General features: G+C 55.5%; 1 protein-coding gene across 2 annotated transcripts in view; it reads right to left on the reverse strand.

Moving 5' to 3' along the window:
* SCUBE1 (signal peptide, CUB domain and EGF like domain containing 1) overlaps positions 1–15,582 on the reverse strand; it is a 97,965-nt gene that overhangs the window by 53,130 nt on the left and 29,253 nt on the right. For both annotated transcript variants that reach the window (XM_087814960.1, XM_087814961.1), the window contains exon 4: positions 2,584–2,718. In XM_087814960.1, coding sequence (XP_087671086.1) covers positions 2,584–2,718 — 135 coding nt within the window. The remainder of the gene's footprint in view (positions 1–2,583; positions 2,719–15,582) is intronic.

Consider the following 15,582-nt stretch of genomic DNA (forward strand, 5'->3'; position numbering starts at 1 on the left):
TGCCCAAATTTAAAAATTAGGCTATTCACACAAAGATCCTAATGAAGGAAGAGACTAACCAACATGCTGGTTAATGTAGAGTGTGGTTGAGGCCCCCAAATCTGTATTCTGGTTAAATCTCGAACCCTGGCTTCAAGTGAAAATCTGGCCTGGCCACCCACGGGCCTTGGGTGGGGTAAGCTATGTGGGCTCAAAGCTCCACTGCACAATATATTTGCAGCCCAGTTCCTGAGGTGTCCGAGTTCCCCTAGGACTCCTCTCCTCTCCTCTCCAGCATTGTTTCCCACCCTTGCTGAACCAGCTGCCCAGAGCTGCTATCTGCATGGAATGCAAACTCCTGCCTTGGTCGAGGAGCCTCACAAGGCCTGGTCTCTGCCTAGTTCCCCTCATCCTGGGCTCCTCTCCCCTTGGCTCTTTGTGCTCCAGCATCCCACCCTTCATTCTGCTAGTCACACCAGCCTGGGCCATTCCCACCTCAGGGCCTTTGCACACATTCTGCCTGGCAGGCTCCCCCAACTTCTCCCGTGGCCACTCTTGTCAGTCATTTGGTTTCAGTTCATGGTGGTGTCCTCAAAGAGGCCCTCTCGTCTGCCTGTTTCTATTTCTCCACCCTGTTCCCTGTTTCTTTCCTTACCACTGCATCACAGCTAATAGCCTGGCTGGAATCCTACGGTGTGACCTGGGGCAGTTCCCTAATGTGACCAGTCTTTGGCTTCCTTACCTGTCTCTGAATTATAATATCTCTGCCTCACTAGGCTGCTGTAAGGCCTCAATTCAGAGTCAGTGCAAGACCCCACAGCAGCCACCTCATCACACCCCACCCACCCTACCTCTCTGGCTGATGCTGAGGTTGCTTTGTAACAGCCCTAGTACAATGGTGCTTACAGGCGAAACCAGGACGTGCAGTAGACAGGACACACCCACCATCGCATCATGTGCCTGCCTTCACTTCACCTGGAGTCCTGCTGTGGGAAAGCCGTTCTTCAAAGGCACAGAGCACACACCACCTTGCTGAAGAAGGGGCTCAGGCTGCCCTGGCCTCAGGGACTTTACAGCCTGCTCAGAGCAGTCACCCTATAAACCCCTCCTTGATGAAAGCAGGACTCTCCTCCCACCTCCAACACTCACTCTCTTCTCCATAAATCTGTTTCTTATAAAACTTGGTTTGGGCCCAGGGTCCTCATCTGGGGCAGCTTGACCCCAGAGCCCCACAGCTGGGAGGTTTTATAAGGGGCAAACTGAGCCGCCCGCGTGGGCTGCGGGGAAATCTGGACAACATGATGGGAACACTGGCCAAGGAACCACGAGGCTAGGCCTCTCTGTCCCGGGGACACGGCAGTGCTAGGGATTAGCGGGTCCATCCTGTCTGTGAGGAAACTGCCTAAACAAACACTAAGAACTCTAAGGAGTCCAATAAAGTAGTTCTGACTAATCACCCTGGGTTTTGTTCTTTTTAACTGTTTTATTCTTTCTCAAGAACTGTTTTCAAATAAATACCATGCCCAGGGCCCGATTGCCACCTCAGAGCCTCTGTCAGCTCTGCTGGGCACTTTACACCCAGGATCCTGTCCCACCCTCTAAAGACTCTGCAGGGTCAACAGCACATCCGTTTTGTGGATGAGGAAGCTGAGGTTCTGGATCCTCACGGGAGGCCAACCAGGCTCCTCCAGGCCCTGCTGCAGGGCTGTCCTGTGCTCGCACATCTACTCCCCTGACCACACAGAATGGCCAGGTCACAGGAACGCCGGCCCTGCCCCTGCCCTCAGCCCGCTCGGTGCAGCGCACAGCTGCTCGGAGGCTCCAGATCTTGCCATCATCTTAAGCACAGGCCTCTGCCTTTGCCACGCCGCTCCCTTTGCCTGGAAGTCCCTCTGTTCTAAACACCTGGGTTCTGGCTTCTATCCACACTGTCCTACCTCACAGCCCGGCTGCTTTGGGCCCAAACTCTGGCCACCATTGTCCAGACACCAAGGACCTTCACCTGCTGAGAACGGCGGGGGGCCAGGCTCTTTCTGAGCCTGGGCAGTCCCTAGGCTACTTATGCCGTCGGCTTGGCCAGCAGTTTTCCTCGGTCCCTCTGCCTGGACTCAGGCTGGCTGGCCACTCCACCTGGCCTCTAGGGGGCAGCAGGTTCCAGACCAGGAAGACGGCCCCCTGGCTGGTGACCGGATGAACACACAACAGATAGTCTTCAATGTTGCCAGGCTCACAGAGACTGAGAAATGGTCACTCAGCCTGGTCAGGCCTCAAGCTCCCCTTAGGGAAGGGGACCATAGAGAACAGGGCCCCACTCTTTCTGGTCACAGCCAGTCCCCAGTCCAGAAAGGAAAACAGCTTCTCTGGTCATATGTGCCTCTGTGTGGCCCCACCTTGTCTCCAAATAAAAACACCAGAAACACCAACAGCCCTGGTAAGCAGGTGGAGGGAAGGCGCTGGGAGGAGTCCCACACAAAACAGCCACTCAGGCTACCACCAAAATGCCCCGCCTGACCCCAAAGCCCCACAATCAAGATGTGGAGAAGGGGTTTTCCTGCTTGCCTATCACTGTGGGGCGGGGCATGCTGGGCAGCATGGTGGACTTACCGTTGGAGCGGTGGATGCAGGTGTGCTGGTTGTCACTGAGGAAGAAGCCACTGTGGCACTGACACTCGTAGCTGCCCATGGCATTGACACAGATCTGCTGGCAGCCACCATTGTTGTCCTGACACTCGTCCACATCTGCAGAACAGAAAGAGAGGGGAGATAAGAGATCACACCTGGAGCTGGAAGTGAAGGAGCAACAGTTCCCCCCAACTGCACAAAGGGGCTCCCCAGAGGGGCTCCCCGAGCTAACCCATGGCGGCACTCCCCCCCCCCAGCAGTACTCTGCAGACATACTCCGCAACAATACCCCACAAAGTCACTCCACAGAGAGCAAGCTATCATGACTCTCCGTGTGTGCCCCACATCTTACCTATATTAACTCCCCTAATCTTCGCAGCAACCCTGTCAGTCAGATCCAGGTTTTAACCTATTTAATAGATAAGGAAGCTGAAATATGGAGAGGCAAAGCCGCCTGCCCAAGGTTCCACAGAGGCAGGATTCAAACCTGGTGGTCTGACTCCCAAACCTAGGCTCTTGCTGGTATCGCTGTTCCCACCCCCGTCCCCCAGGAAGACTATACAGCCTACCCTGTCTACCCCCAACACCCAGAGCCACGCCAACCAAATTCCACCATGCCCTCATTTCAATCACACCTCAGATTTACAACCAGCAGCACAAGACCTTGCAGCGAGGAAGGGGCTGGAGAACAGGGCCACTAGCTACCACACACACACACACACACACAGACACCCGCCCAGGCTTTCGGCCTTGCAAATTGATTTCAAAAGCCCAGAGAATGGGGAGGTTTTGGAAAGGCCCTGACCTCTGGCTGCCTAGACAGGGCGGAAGGCTGCCAAGCAGTCTTTCCCACTCTCCGGGGGAGACAGACCTTGGGGCGACACTCATTTTTGACCAGAGGCTGCTGGCACAAAGGGTGCTATTGGCTGAAAGAGTCTTTATAGAGTTCTGGTCCTGAACAGAACAGCATGTTTCAATTACCAAAGTCATAACCCCCTACACTGTCAGTTTGTTTAATGAAAGAAGGGCTTCTTAAACCTTAATGTGCCATGTCTGTATTGTCATTTTAATAGGCAAATATACGAAACCACACAGCAGCATGAGCTACTGGCTGCTTCAATACCCCAACCCCCAAAAGACACACACACACGTGCACAGGCTCACACACACGCACGTGCACACACAAGCACATGTGCGCTCATGTTCACACACGCACACTCACTTTGGCATGGAACTTTACACACAGTTCTTTTAAACACAGGCATTTTTTACTCCTGGAATCAAAAGGACGTGGAACTGCACTGAACGGGGGAGGTCTCCGCTCGCACACTGAACTGTGTCAGCTGGGTCCTCCTTGGGCTCCGGGAAAACCGACCACTTCCTCCATCCGAGAGACCCCGCAGCTACCTTTGAGGCTGACTGCAAGGCAGGTCATTTCTCTCCAGCAAGCTCAAATGTCAGCCGTGTAGCAGCCAGGAGGGAGGCAGAGTTCGGAACTCTACAAGCCACCACAGCTACCGCTGAAATGGTAAAGGGGCTCTTGCTGAGGGAAGGCCGGGGAGAAATTATTCTGAAAACCTTACTCCACTCAACAAAGTCTCACCGAGGGTCCCTAAAGGCCCAGTGCCAGTGTGGCCTTTGCTGGGCCACCTCCCCCCACACCCAAGTGGTGTCTGCCTCTAGGGGTCTGTCCCCGCCACGAACAGCTTTAACCAGGCGCTGTGTCCAGGTCATCCCATGAACAACAGCACAAAGCTGGCTGTTGTTCTCGAGGTTTGCGTGTGTCAGGAATGGGGCCTCACAAACATCAACTCACCCGACTGTGCAGCAACGCAGGGCGACAGGCTGCATCAGCGACCCCACTGGACAGATGAGGACACTGAGGCACTGAGAGCTGAAGTCACCCAGCTGCTCAGAGCGGAGGCAGGGCTCAAACCCACTGTCCTGCTTCTGGGCACATCCCTCTGGCCTCTGCTATACTGAACCCCAGATGCCAATGCAAAGCCAGAGCCGCCTGCCAAGTGGCATAAACAGTGTGCCAGTGTGCCTACCCTTAGATCTGTCTCTGCTCAGTAACCCCCCACAGAGGCACTGCGGCCCACGTGCTGGCACACACATAACAGATCTGAACACAGGTAGCTGAGTCCAGATCTCCCGGCAATCACATGCTTTGCTGTCCTGCCCATGGCTCTCAGATGCCTTGCTCTGCACCTCAGTTCCCCAGCCCTAGTAAAGGTTCCACTGATCAAACAAACAACAGACACAGGCCCTCAAATGCGGGACTCATGGTGTGGAAATGCTGCTTCAACCCCACAAGTGGCTTCCTTGCTGCCATCTGTCTGGCCTGAAGCTAGGCACCAAAGGCCAGCTGATGTAACTCATCCACAAGCCCTCAATGAGCGGGCAGGGTGGCTGGGTCTCGGAACAGGGCTCTTCACAGGAGCAGGGGACAACGACTCGCCCGCACGATGAAGAACGTGAAACAAATGCGAGGCCTGTGAATGTGTCTCTTGCCCAAATGATAAAGCCCAAGATTAGCATGAGGGAAGAGGGGGTGCCCCCCTGCACCCTTTTCCCACTCTGGTCCAAACATAGTCTCCTCCCACAAGGTGAGCAGGAAATCAGTTGCAGAATCCCTTTGGGTGGCCTGCGGTCCTTACCAACTTCTCTAGGGGCTGGATTGAGGGCCCGAACACACCTCATGCCATGTCCCCAGCCCTCCAAATGGGACCCAGGGTGAGGTCTGCAGAGTGACCAGCTGGGGCAGTTGGGTCCATGAAGTGGCTGCCCACTGGCCTAGGACAGCCTGAGTTCACTCGGAGGCCCTCCCCAGGCCCAGCACAGCACTGTGGGAAATGCTTAGCTCCTTGCTCTCCTGAGGGGGCAAGCCCAGCACACTCTGTTCCTTGGCCCCCCAGGACTTGGCACATTCTGTTATGAGAGGTGCCCGAGGGCAAGGAGGGAGCCTACACCTGGGAGTCAGGTGACCAGAATTCGGTCCCTGGCCTTGTCCCCAGGAGGAACTGCTGTCCTCAGGAAGCCCCAAACCGCCCTCTTCCTTCTCTCCAATGGAACACTGTCCACGCGTGGACGGGCCTGTGTGGGAATCCCACTCCACAGCCTCGCCCTTCAGAGACGAGCGCAAGGCTGGCTGGCGGGCTGGCAGTCTCCTTTCATAACAGCACTCACAGCCATCGCACCTTATGCCAGCCAGGCCCCAGCTTGGACGCTCAGGCGCTACCTTAATAAATCTGCAAGAGCTACACGCTGGGGGGCACTGTTCTTAGCATTTCCATTCTCAGATGAGAAAACTGAGGCCCAGAGAGAGGAAGATACTTACTTGCCCAAGGTTATGAAACAGCATCTCTGAATGAGGACGCATGGCAGTGAAAGTAAGTCCCCTGGGTGCATGTGCTTACAAACCTCCCAACCCCACACATGCTTGTCTCCAAACCCAGTGCAAATGCCCCCTCCTCTCTAAAGTCTTCCTGGTGTCCAGCAGAATTCGCTCGTCCCTGGCTCTCAGACCAGATGTACCTTGGTTCAAGACTTCCTTCCACTGCCCTGGAACTCAGGCTTTGAAACCCTATCTCTGCTCTGGGCTAAGTCTCCTTTATATTCTGCACCCAGCAGAGGGGGTAAGGCTGAGTGGGTGCTCAGCGGTCAGTAGGAGAAACTGAACGGCACACATGTGCCTGCACACGGCAGGGACAGGAAGCTCACTATCACACAAGACCAGTCACTGGAACACAGCACGGTCTTGGGTTCTGGTTCCTTCTGGGGACACAGGGGGGCTCATTCAAAGCTCTCCGCAGCTTGCCCACTGTGTGCAAGGAGGGCCCTGAGTAAGCCTGTTTCGATCCATGAGCCATGATCTCCGAGTGGGCTTGGGGTGGGGTGAGGAAAGTGCTCTGCCTCTGAACCCTGCCAGGAGCTCAAGGTCCTTTATCTTTATTTATGGCCACAGCTGAGTGTTCCCAGAAGGCAGGGAGCTCCTGGAACAGGGACTTAGCTGCAAAGCGGAGAAGAGGCCCCAAGGGTTCTGGGGCAGACTCTAGGAGGCTCCCCTCAGGAAACCCTTTTAATTGGCAACAAAAGAACTGAAGGATGCAGTGTGGAGAAAGGCCCCCCAAAGGCCCACCTCTGTATGGGTCCTGCATGGGGGCTCTGAATGGGCTGCCTGGACCAGCCAGGCCACTCTCTGGAGGGAACCTGCCTGCAGCCTCCCAGGGTGAATGTGCTCCCTCCTTTAACCCACAAATGCATCTCTGCCACCAGAATTGATGGTGAGGGTGGGGGGCAGACAAGGGTGCTGGGAAGGAAGAGGAAGCTGAACTGCGGCTGGTTCCTGACTCTGGGGGCCCTCGGCTGGTGTAACTGGGAGACACCCTCAGAAACAGATCACTCCAGTGTGGTCTGTGATGAAAGACAGATGGCCTGTGCTCCTTGTGGGCTCCTGCCCGAGGCCCAGGGCCTGGGGCACGGTGAGCACTCATTCGTTCAGCCACAGTGGAGGGAAGATGGGAGGCGGGAGGGAGACTAGGGCGAAGGCGGGAGGGCAAGGGAGGGACCTCACTTCAGCTCTGCTCTACTCTCACCCAGGCCTGAGAACAGTCCTGTCTGCAAAGGCCCTCCCTCCATCCCTCCCTCACCCAAGCAGTCACCAAGGCTACTGACTTTTCCTCACAGTCATACCACCTGTCTCACCTCCATTCCCTTGGCACAGCGCTGGCCTGGGCTGAGGCCTCTCTCTACAGCCATAGCCCACATGCTTCTCCCGGATCCCAGCATCCAGCCTCTCCCCCTCCCAATCCCAGTGGCCACTGTGACAACTCTGGTCAGAACAGGACACAGTGCCTTGGCACCAAACATCAAGTCCAAAAGGGGTTCTGGGGTCAGGGTTCCCCACCATCCTCGCAGGGCCCCGCAACAGCCCATCTCTGCTCAGTGTGCCCACCACTCAAAGACACTCGCCATCTCCATCCCTGCCAGGCACTGCAGGGTTGTGTCAGGGAGGGTTGTTTTCCAGCAAGGAGTGTTTCCAGAGCCAACACCAATGGGCTGCAGGCTGACCTGCTTCCGAAAGGCCTGAGGGCCGGGCTGTGGTTTGCCCATGAGGTTTGCTTTCTGGCCCAAGGTGCTGGTGTTTGTTTTTATTAATAGCTGGCTATTGGTCCTAGTTTGGGCCCAGAATCCAGGTTTGCAGTTATTTATAATAACTAAAAATTACTTCTGGATCCAGCTTCAGTTGCTTTGTGTTTCCCACGGACCTTTCACGATTTGAAACAGAGACCCTGTGTTCTGCCCAGATCCCACCCATGTTTTCCTGGCCACCAAGAGCCTACTGTGTGTCAGGCTCTGTGCCTGACTCTGGAATCCCAGCTCCCACCGAGGGCCCAGGAGCGGAGGCATAGGCACTGGGCCATCCTAGGAACCAAACTCAACCTCCAACCCTGAGAGCTGCCTCCTGGTCCCTGAGGGCTGAGGCCCAGCCCTCCCCCGGCTCCTTTCAGAGAGAGGCTTAGGCAGAAAAGCCTCTTGGCTATTGAGCGCCTCTTGCAAAATTGCATTTGATGAGTTAAGTGTAAATAAATGAGAACCAGATGGATTAGATTTCGGGTAAAATACACATGGGTCTTAAAGCTCTGGGGCTTGGGTTCTGCCAGAGCCAGGACACTCCCTGAGCTGTCAGAGGTACTGGCACAGGCAGGCCGGAGGTATGGCTGGGGTCTCCTGGGACTGGTCTACTTCCTGGTCTGGTAATCAGCTAGACCTGCTCTGGGGCTCCTGATTCCCTACCACGTTGGCTATGTACAGAAGACACAGGGTCCCCCACTGTAGCCCTGATCTGACACTGAGCCTCCCGGGCTGGGGCTGAGTCCAAGCTCAAGGCTAGGATGAAGTACATGAATGGTGGGCTGGCTTTCCAGAAATGGCAAACCCACTGCTCACATTCATACCTAAGGAGCCAGTCCTGGAAGGCGAATGCTCAGTTGAAGCCTGCTGGCCTTCAGGGTCTGGTCACCGCATCCCTCATCCAGGCCCCACCTTCAATCTCAGCTGCTGCCATTTGGTCCCTCAGCGATGGCTGAGCAGCACAGAACATCTCTGAGGACCGGAGTTGGCTGCCTGGCTCCAACTGCTGACTGCTCCTCCTTACACTAATCTGCACGAGGTTTCCCTGTGACTGCTACCTACCCCTCAAGTCACAGCAACCAGGGTCCAAGAGTCACTGAGTACTTGCTGTGTGACCTTGGGCAGGTTGCTCATCCATTCTGGGCCTTGGTTTCCTTCTCTATAAAACAGAGATAATAGTGGCTAACGTTGTTTTGAGAAGTGAAAAAAGTAGTGGAGGCGAAGTACTTAGCACAGGGCTGCACACATACGACTGAAAAAAGTCAGCAACTGACAACATGGCCACTGCAGTGCGCAGGGAACCAGGTGTGCATGCCTGGGGGAAAAGTGACTACAAGCCGCAGCTGAAGGGAAACTCTTGCCTCAGCCCTGCCGTCTCCAGCGCAGTGGCTTCAGCTCCTGGAACGCCTCCCTGCTGCTGGTTCTGGTCTGTTCTCCACCAGTGACCCCTTCTCGGGGGGGCCCCAGCCCATCAGTGCTTCACGTTGGCGCAGAACTGGCCAGAGCCACGCGGGAGGGGCAAGCCCTGCCCTCTCAGGCTCTGCACGTGCTGCCTCTTTTCCTTCCCCAACCACTTGCTCTGGGGAGTGCTAGGCTGGGGGTAGTGCTACCACCGGGAGCTCCGTGTGGGAGCGGCCTGCCCTCGGTCACCAATGGGAGAGTGACAGTGCCCGGATGGGAACCGGCCGCTTTCATGCCCTCACCCTCGGGCCTCTGACAGCACAGCTGTGAACGGGATCCTGGTTGGATGTCTGTGGGAGGCACTGAGGTTTTTACAAATTTCTTTTGATGAGGATAAGAATGGAGGACTGGAAAGAGGGGAGGGAGGAAAACCAAACAAACAAATCATGGAACCAAAGCGAGAAACTCTAAGAAAAGAAAGGGAAGTACTCTGACAGGATTCTTAATGGACATCCTCAGAAATAAAACAGGCCCAGCTGGATGTGATTACCTCCAGGGGCCTGTGGGTGTGGCGGGCAGGGCAACCCACTGCCTTGGGAAAAACTCCACTGAGCCCCCCCCCCCCCACCGCCCCGAGGGCCCAAGAGCCCCCCATGCCGCCCAGCTGGCATGGGTCCTCCAGCCAGTCCCCTGCGCCTGACTCCAGCCAGGTCAAGTGACTCACTCCCAGCCTCGCAGAGGGGAGCACTGCCTGGGATTTGGAACCTTTGGGCATTATTCTTCCCGATTAAATCCAGCATTTCCTTCCACCTTCTAAACTGCTGAGCGTAAAAACTGGCCTTTCCACTTGCCAGGCTACTGTGAGTGCTTGGTAGGGACCTTCTCTTCCACTAGCACTGTCAGCATGTCACCAATCCCACCTGGGAGTTCTCTGTGGGCGTGAGGGCCCCCAGCACACCCCGGGCCTGTGGCCTCCTGCCGTCCTGGGATGGCTCCTTAGCTGGGCCTGCTGTGAGCTGGCTTGTTCCTTCCCCCACGCAGCGGTCCCTCCTTAACACGCACTGGGTGGCTCATGATTTTGTGCTAACAGAGTCTATAGACTTAAAAAAGCAGCAGACAGAGGGGCTGTGAGAGGGCAGAGGTGGAGGCCGAGTGTGGGCAGCAGGGAGCTCTGTGGAAAGGGGGACACAGCTTGGCTGAAGCACTGGAAAGACCACCACGCCTCTACATGCCTCTCAAGAACCTAGCATGGCTCCCCATCACTTGTCCAATACAACTCTTTTATTATTTAAAAATCAGAATTTACAAGAAAACTTGAAAAACAGTAAAAAACCCCCAAAAAACAAAAAAAAGAGGATCAGTAGTGTGACACTCTAGCCACAACCAGTCATGAGATTCTACTTTGTTTCTGTCTCTTTCCACGCGCTGGTTCTCCTGGGTAACGAGCCACTCCGCGGCTGGCCTGCCCACCCTTCCTCTCTGTAAGCTGAGGTAGTGCCTGGTCTGTGCGGGGCTCCCTTTGACACCTCCTCACCTGCTGCTTGTCCAGCCGGCTGGTGAGCCCCACCCTATCCCCCCTGCACTTGTCTCTACTTCGTTCTGCGAATACTCTCCCTGGGAGGCACACAGGGCAGCCACAAACCTTTCCATTCTAGGAATTATTCCTTCAGATGGATTCCTGGGTCAAAGGCCATGAGCTTTTCACTTCACATCACTCCCCCCTGGACCCTCTCAATCTGCTGACTCCCCCTCCCCAAGAATGTGCTTGTGTGAGCAGTGGCCTCACCTGAAAGCAGCTTGCTAATGCCCACACCTCCCCCCAGAAAGTCTATGAGTAGCCATTTGTTCATTCATTCATTCATTCATGCATTCATTCATTCATTCATTCACCCATCACTCCCTCAACAAGGATGCAGGGCCCTGCACTCAGTCAGGGCTGGCTCTGAGGGAGCTACCCGTCCAGGAGAGAGGTGGTGAGACCAACAGAGGTGACTGCTGCCTGGGGTCAGAGGTCTGCAGGAAAAGAAGAGTGGGCCCTGTGACAGGGATTGGAGGCCATGCTGGGAAGCAGGGCAGCCTCTCTCTAAGCCATGTGAGGATCAGCACAGGGAAAGGTATTTGGTGGTGGGGGTGTGCGTGCATGCGTGAGGGTGTGTGTGTGTGTGTGTGTGCGTGTGCGTGTGCGTGTGTGGTGAGGCTGGAACAACAGGTGGGGCCCTAGAATTTGTTGAAGGAGGTGTTGGGAGTCAGGCTTGAGTCTGTGACATGCCCAATATGCAGCCAAAGGTGATCTCCTGACATTCCTACATTTGCAAGTTTAAATCTCCAGGTCTAAGATCTGGAGAGCATTTAGCATGTTTGGCTCTGCTGACAGAGACCACTGTCTACTCCTGAGCCTACTCTCCTACCTGGCTGAGCCTTCCCCACTTCTAGGCTTTGCACCTGCTGTTCCCTCTTCCCCTCACCCCGTCTCCACCCCCCCTGGTGACCTTCCACTCGTTCCTGACAGGGCAAGCAGCCCCTGCCCTGAATACTCGGTGTGTGTTAATTACATCAAGTATGCCATGTTGAGAGGAGTATTTCTGCACAAATCCTAGAGCTTCTTAAGGGTGGGAGTCATGTCGAAATAATCTCAGGACCCCTTGACTCGGCAGACGTTGGGCACCAGGGGGCATTTGCTGACCCAGAGGTTTCAAATTCTTTCTCTGAGGCATCTCTGCTATTCCAGACAGCCAGCCACAGCAGCAGGTCTCACTCGGCACCCACAGACTGCCTGGCTCCTGCTTCCTGGCCTTTGATCAGGTCCCACATCTCCACTGCCCGGTTATGCATCAGCAGTGAGAAAGGCTCTGACAGCAGCCCACAAACACCAACGCTTGGTCACCACTGTCAAGTCGGGTCTGCACACAGAAGACGCTGGGCACAAGACTCTGGCTGCTGGGCTGGCGAGCTGAGAGGGAACTATTTTTGTCTTTTCTATTGATTTTCTTGAGTGTTTCTGTGTAATCATCACATGTGGAAGATAGGTAAGTAAACAGACCTTTTCAACTCTGCGTGATGAGCACTGGCTCTGGTTGGTCCAAGTGCTAGGTGGGCAGCAAGTTATCCTGCCCAGGAGGGCCAGGGAAAAGGTGCAGAAGGACAAACTAGAGCCCTGGGGACAGACAAGGGGGGACAGATGGTTCCCCAGGCAAGGGGGAAGCACAGAGGTATATGGTGCCAGAGGACAGGCTTGATATTCAGACAGAGAGACGGCAAGGCTGGAGTGACAGGCAGAGCCCAGGTCACAGGGGTCAGCTGCCAGGCTGAGGAGCCCCAGGAAGATCCCCAGGAGGATCCCACCCAGAGGGGTCTCTGCCAAGGCTCATCCCAATGACTCCACGGGCATCTGACTCCTAGGCAGCCAGGGGATGAGCCAGAGGAGGGCAAGTTGGCCTGTGGGGTCCTCTCTCACCATTAAGGTGGCACCTAGGAGGTTGCTAAAGTCCCCAGACCAAGCAGCTGGGCAGCTGTCATGGCTACCCACTTCCCACAAACAAGGCATGCCAGCTGGGCACAAGCATCTCTGCCTGCTGGTTTATTTCCAGCAGCATGTGGTGGGGACGAAGTGGGTGACAGGGAGGGGTGCCGGGGGCAGGCAATGCATGGGGCTGGCTAATGGCCACTATAAACAGCTGGGGCTGGGCTTGCTGGTGCTGGGAGGAGGGTCACTGCAGCACTTGTCCGGATACAACCAGGCCCAGCCAGTGTCCAGGGTGACCCCAAATGCCATCCAGGGCCTGGGCTACTCCAAAATAAGCGGCTTGTTGGCAGAGGGCGTGCCGCACTGGAGACTCTGGTCACCCTTATTTGTCCATAAGGCCCCTTTTAGGCACACAGCTTGGTTCTGGTTGAGGGAGATGTTCTGGTGGTAGAATATTTTTAAAGAGCCTTCACAAGACACTTATTTTTTGTTTACTTCTCAGCGTTCTGACCAAGCTCTTGGCACACGGACTACAAACAAGAAAGAAGAAGGAGTGTCTGCTGGCCTGGCCTGGCCTGGTCTCTGCACCCAGTGTGTGTCTCTGCTGTTTATGGACATGGCATTCTCTGCCCTGGGACAGAGGAGGCCCTCTTCCCCAACCACCAAATCAAGACCTGCTCTATTCAAAGGTGGGTTGGCACCAGGGGGAGTGACAACACATTTCAGCCTGGCCCTACCAATGGGAAGGCAGGCCTCACCGGGGGTGGCCCAGGGTGAGAGCCTGAAGGGCCCCAGCTGCGAGTGCTCCTGACACCCAAGCCCGTGGGTGACTGTGCTGTCACATAGACCACCTCACTGTACTCTCAACTGCCCCCTCCCAGGGACACCACTGAGCCTCCCTTCTGGGGAAGAAAAGTAAGAGCAGAGAGCTGGCCCCAAACCACTGCCAGGAAGGAAGTTGGGAGCCAGGCTCCGTGTGTCTGCCTCCTAAGTCCTCACTCTCCTTTCATCTAGAAGAGACTGGACGGAGATGAAGACAGGGAGCCCCCAGCCTCACTGCACCACAGGGGCGACAATCACGCAGGCAGCTAGGACACTTCCCCAGAGTTGACGCCTGGCCCCCGGCCCCCGTGGAGGACTTGTGCACTCACCACCAGCAAGTCACGCTCCTCTGGATGGTCAGAATCATTCTGCCCCCTTCCTGGCCTATTATCCATCCCTCCACCACACAAATGAGCCTATGCTGGGCCTGGAGACAGAGAGCTAAGTCACTCTGGGGCTCGGCCCTCCAGGAGTTCCCCAGGTATTGGGGGACACCCACCCCCACATGGCCAGTGACAAGGAGGGGAGCTCAGTGCTGAGTTAGATGGCAGCCCAGGGGCTGTGGGTGCCCAGAGGAAAGGTGTGTACTTCAGGGAGGCTTTCTGAAGGGGCTGAGGCCTGAGCTCAGTCCTGAGGGACAAGTAGGGCCAGCCAAACAAAGTGCTGTTGAAGAGCATGGGGAAGGGCAATTCGGGCAGAAGGAACAGCAGGTGCAAGGACACTCCCCAGCAAGAAAGGGTGGTATGTTTAGGGAAACACGTTGGAGATTACAGTTCTGAGAGACAAAGAGAGGCAGAAAGGGACTGCACCTGGCAGGGACTGGGAGGACATGACCAAGAGCTGGGCCACTGGCGCTGAGGATGTGACCTGCTGCCAAGTCATCGAATCACAAGATGCTAGAGGGGAAGGGGATTCCAAACAGTGGTCTTGGCACCCCAGGGACCTCACGGGGTGGGAGCCAGTTCCATGGAGAGCAGGGCTCTTATCCCTGCCAGACTTGCCTCCCATTTTAGCCAGAGCAGCACGACTTCCCATGATTCTCCTTGAAATAAAGGATTCTGCTGTTGTAAACAAAACTCCATGCAATCGCAAAACCACTGGTCCAACCCCATCCCTTTATTTCACATATGACAGGGAAACTGAGGCACAAAGAGGCAGGGAATTTTCCAAGGTCCCAAGCAAGTCTAAACGCCTGGCCCACTGCCCTTTCACAAAGCACCCACTTGGCCCCTGCATAAGATGCCCCCTGCTGCTCTGCCCTGCCCACCCCCAACCCTGAGCTGGCCACAAGCAGGAGGCTGTGGAAGACCCTGCCACCTCTGAGACACACCCGAGCCTCTGTCAACCCGCCTCCCTACACCCTGCTCCATGTGCTCCCTAGTTTTGCAGTGCCTTGGAGAGAAGGAAGCATGTTTATGAAGATGAACACAGCACCCAGTGTTTCTTTTTCTCAGGCCAAAGAATTTCCATCAGATCACAGCTGTTAGAAGCCGGAGGCGAGCGGCCTGAATCCGACTTGTCCTCTGACAGCAAATCAACCGTGTTTAGATCACCTGAACGTGCGCCAAGATGGAGGAAAAGGGAGGGGGCGGGAATAAAGAGGACAGGAAGAAACCGCTCTAGTTTACCTTAAAAACATTGGTGTTTATGCAGTAACTATATGACTGTCCGAAGTTGTTTAGTTTGACATTAAAATGGTCAGTATTTTTTTTCCTAGCAAGAAACGCATTTGAGCTGTTGAAGTATAAAGACAAATAAATAGGCAACTCGAGCCTTCATCACGGGTTCAGGAGCAGCACATTGTCTCCAGCTGTCCTCCAGGATGAGAGGACGCCTTCAAAAGGGCCGGGACGGCGGGGCCCTTTCATCCTGCCAGGCCCGGCCCCGCAGGCGCAGGGAGGGCTGTGATTGCTATGCCAGGGAACGTGTGAGCAGGAGCGTTCACGGTGACTGCTTCCCACACGTGCAGCTGGGCTCCTGGGGCCGGGCGGAGTCTCCCAATCCTCCCCTCTTCTTCTCCCTCCCAGTCAGCCTCTGGGCCACCTGGCTCATCTGCTTCCTCCTCTGGTCCTAACAGATGATGGGAATCACACTCATTTTACAGAACACAAAGACTGAGAAAGAGGCAATGTGCGTCCAAGGTCACAAATGGGTGTGTG

This window comes from Miniopterus natalensis, chromosome 2 (genome assembly GCF_054644295.1).
Source record: "Miniopterus natalensis isolate mMinNat1 chromosome 2, mMinNat1.hap1, whole genome shotgun sequence".
NCBI lineage: Eukaryota > Metazoa > Chordata > Mammalia > Chiroptera > Miniopteridae > Miniopterus > Miniopterus natalensis.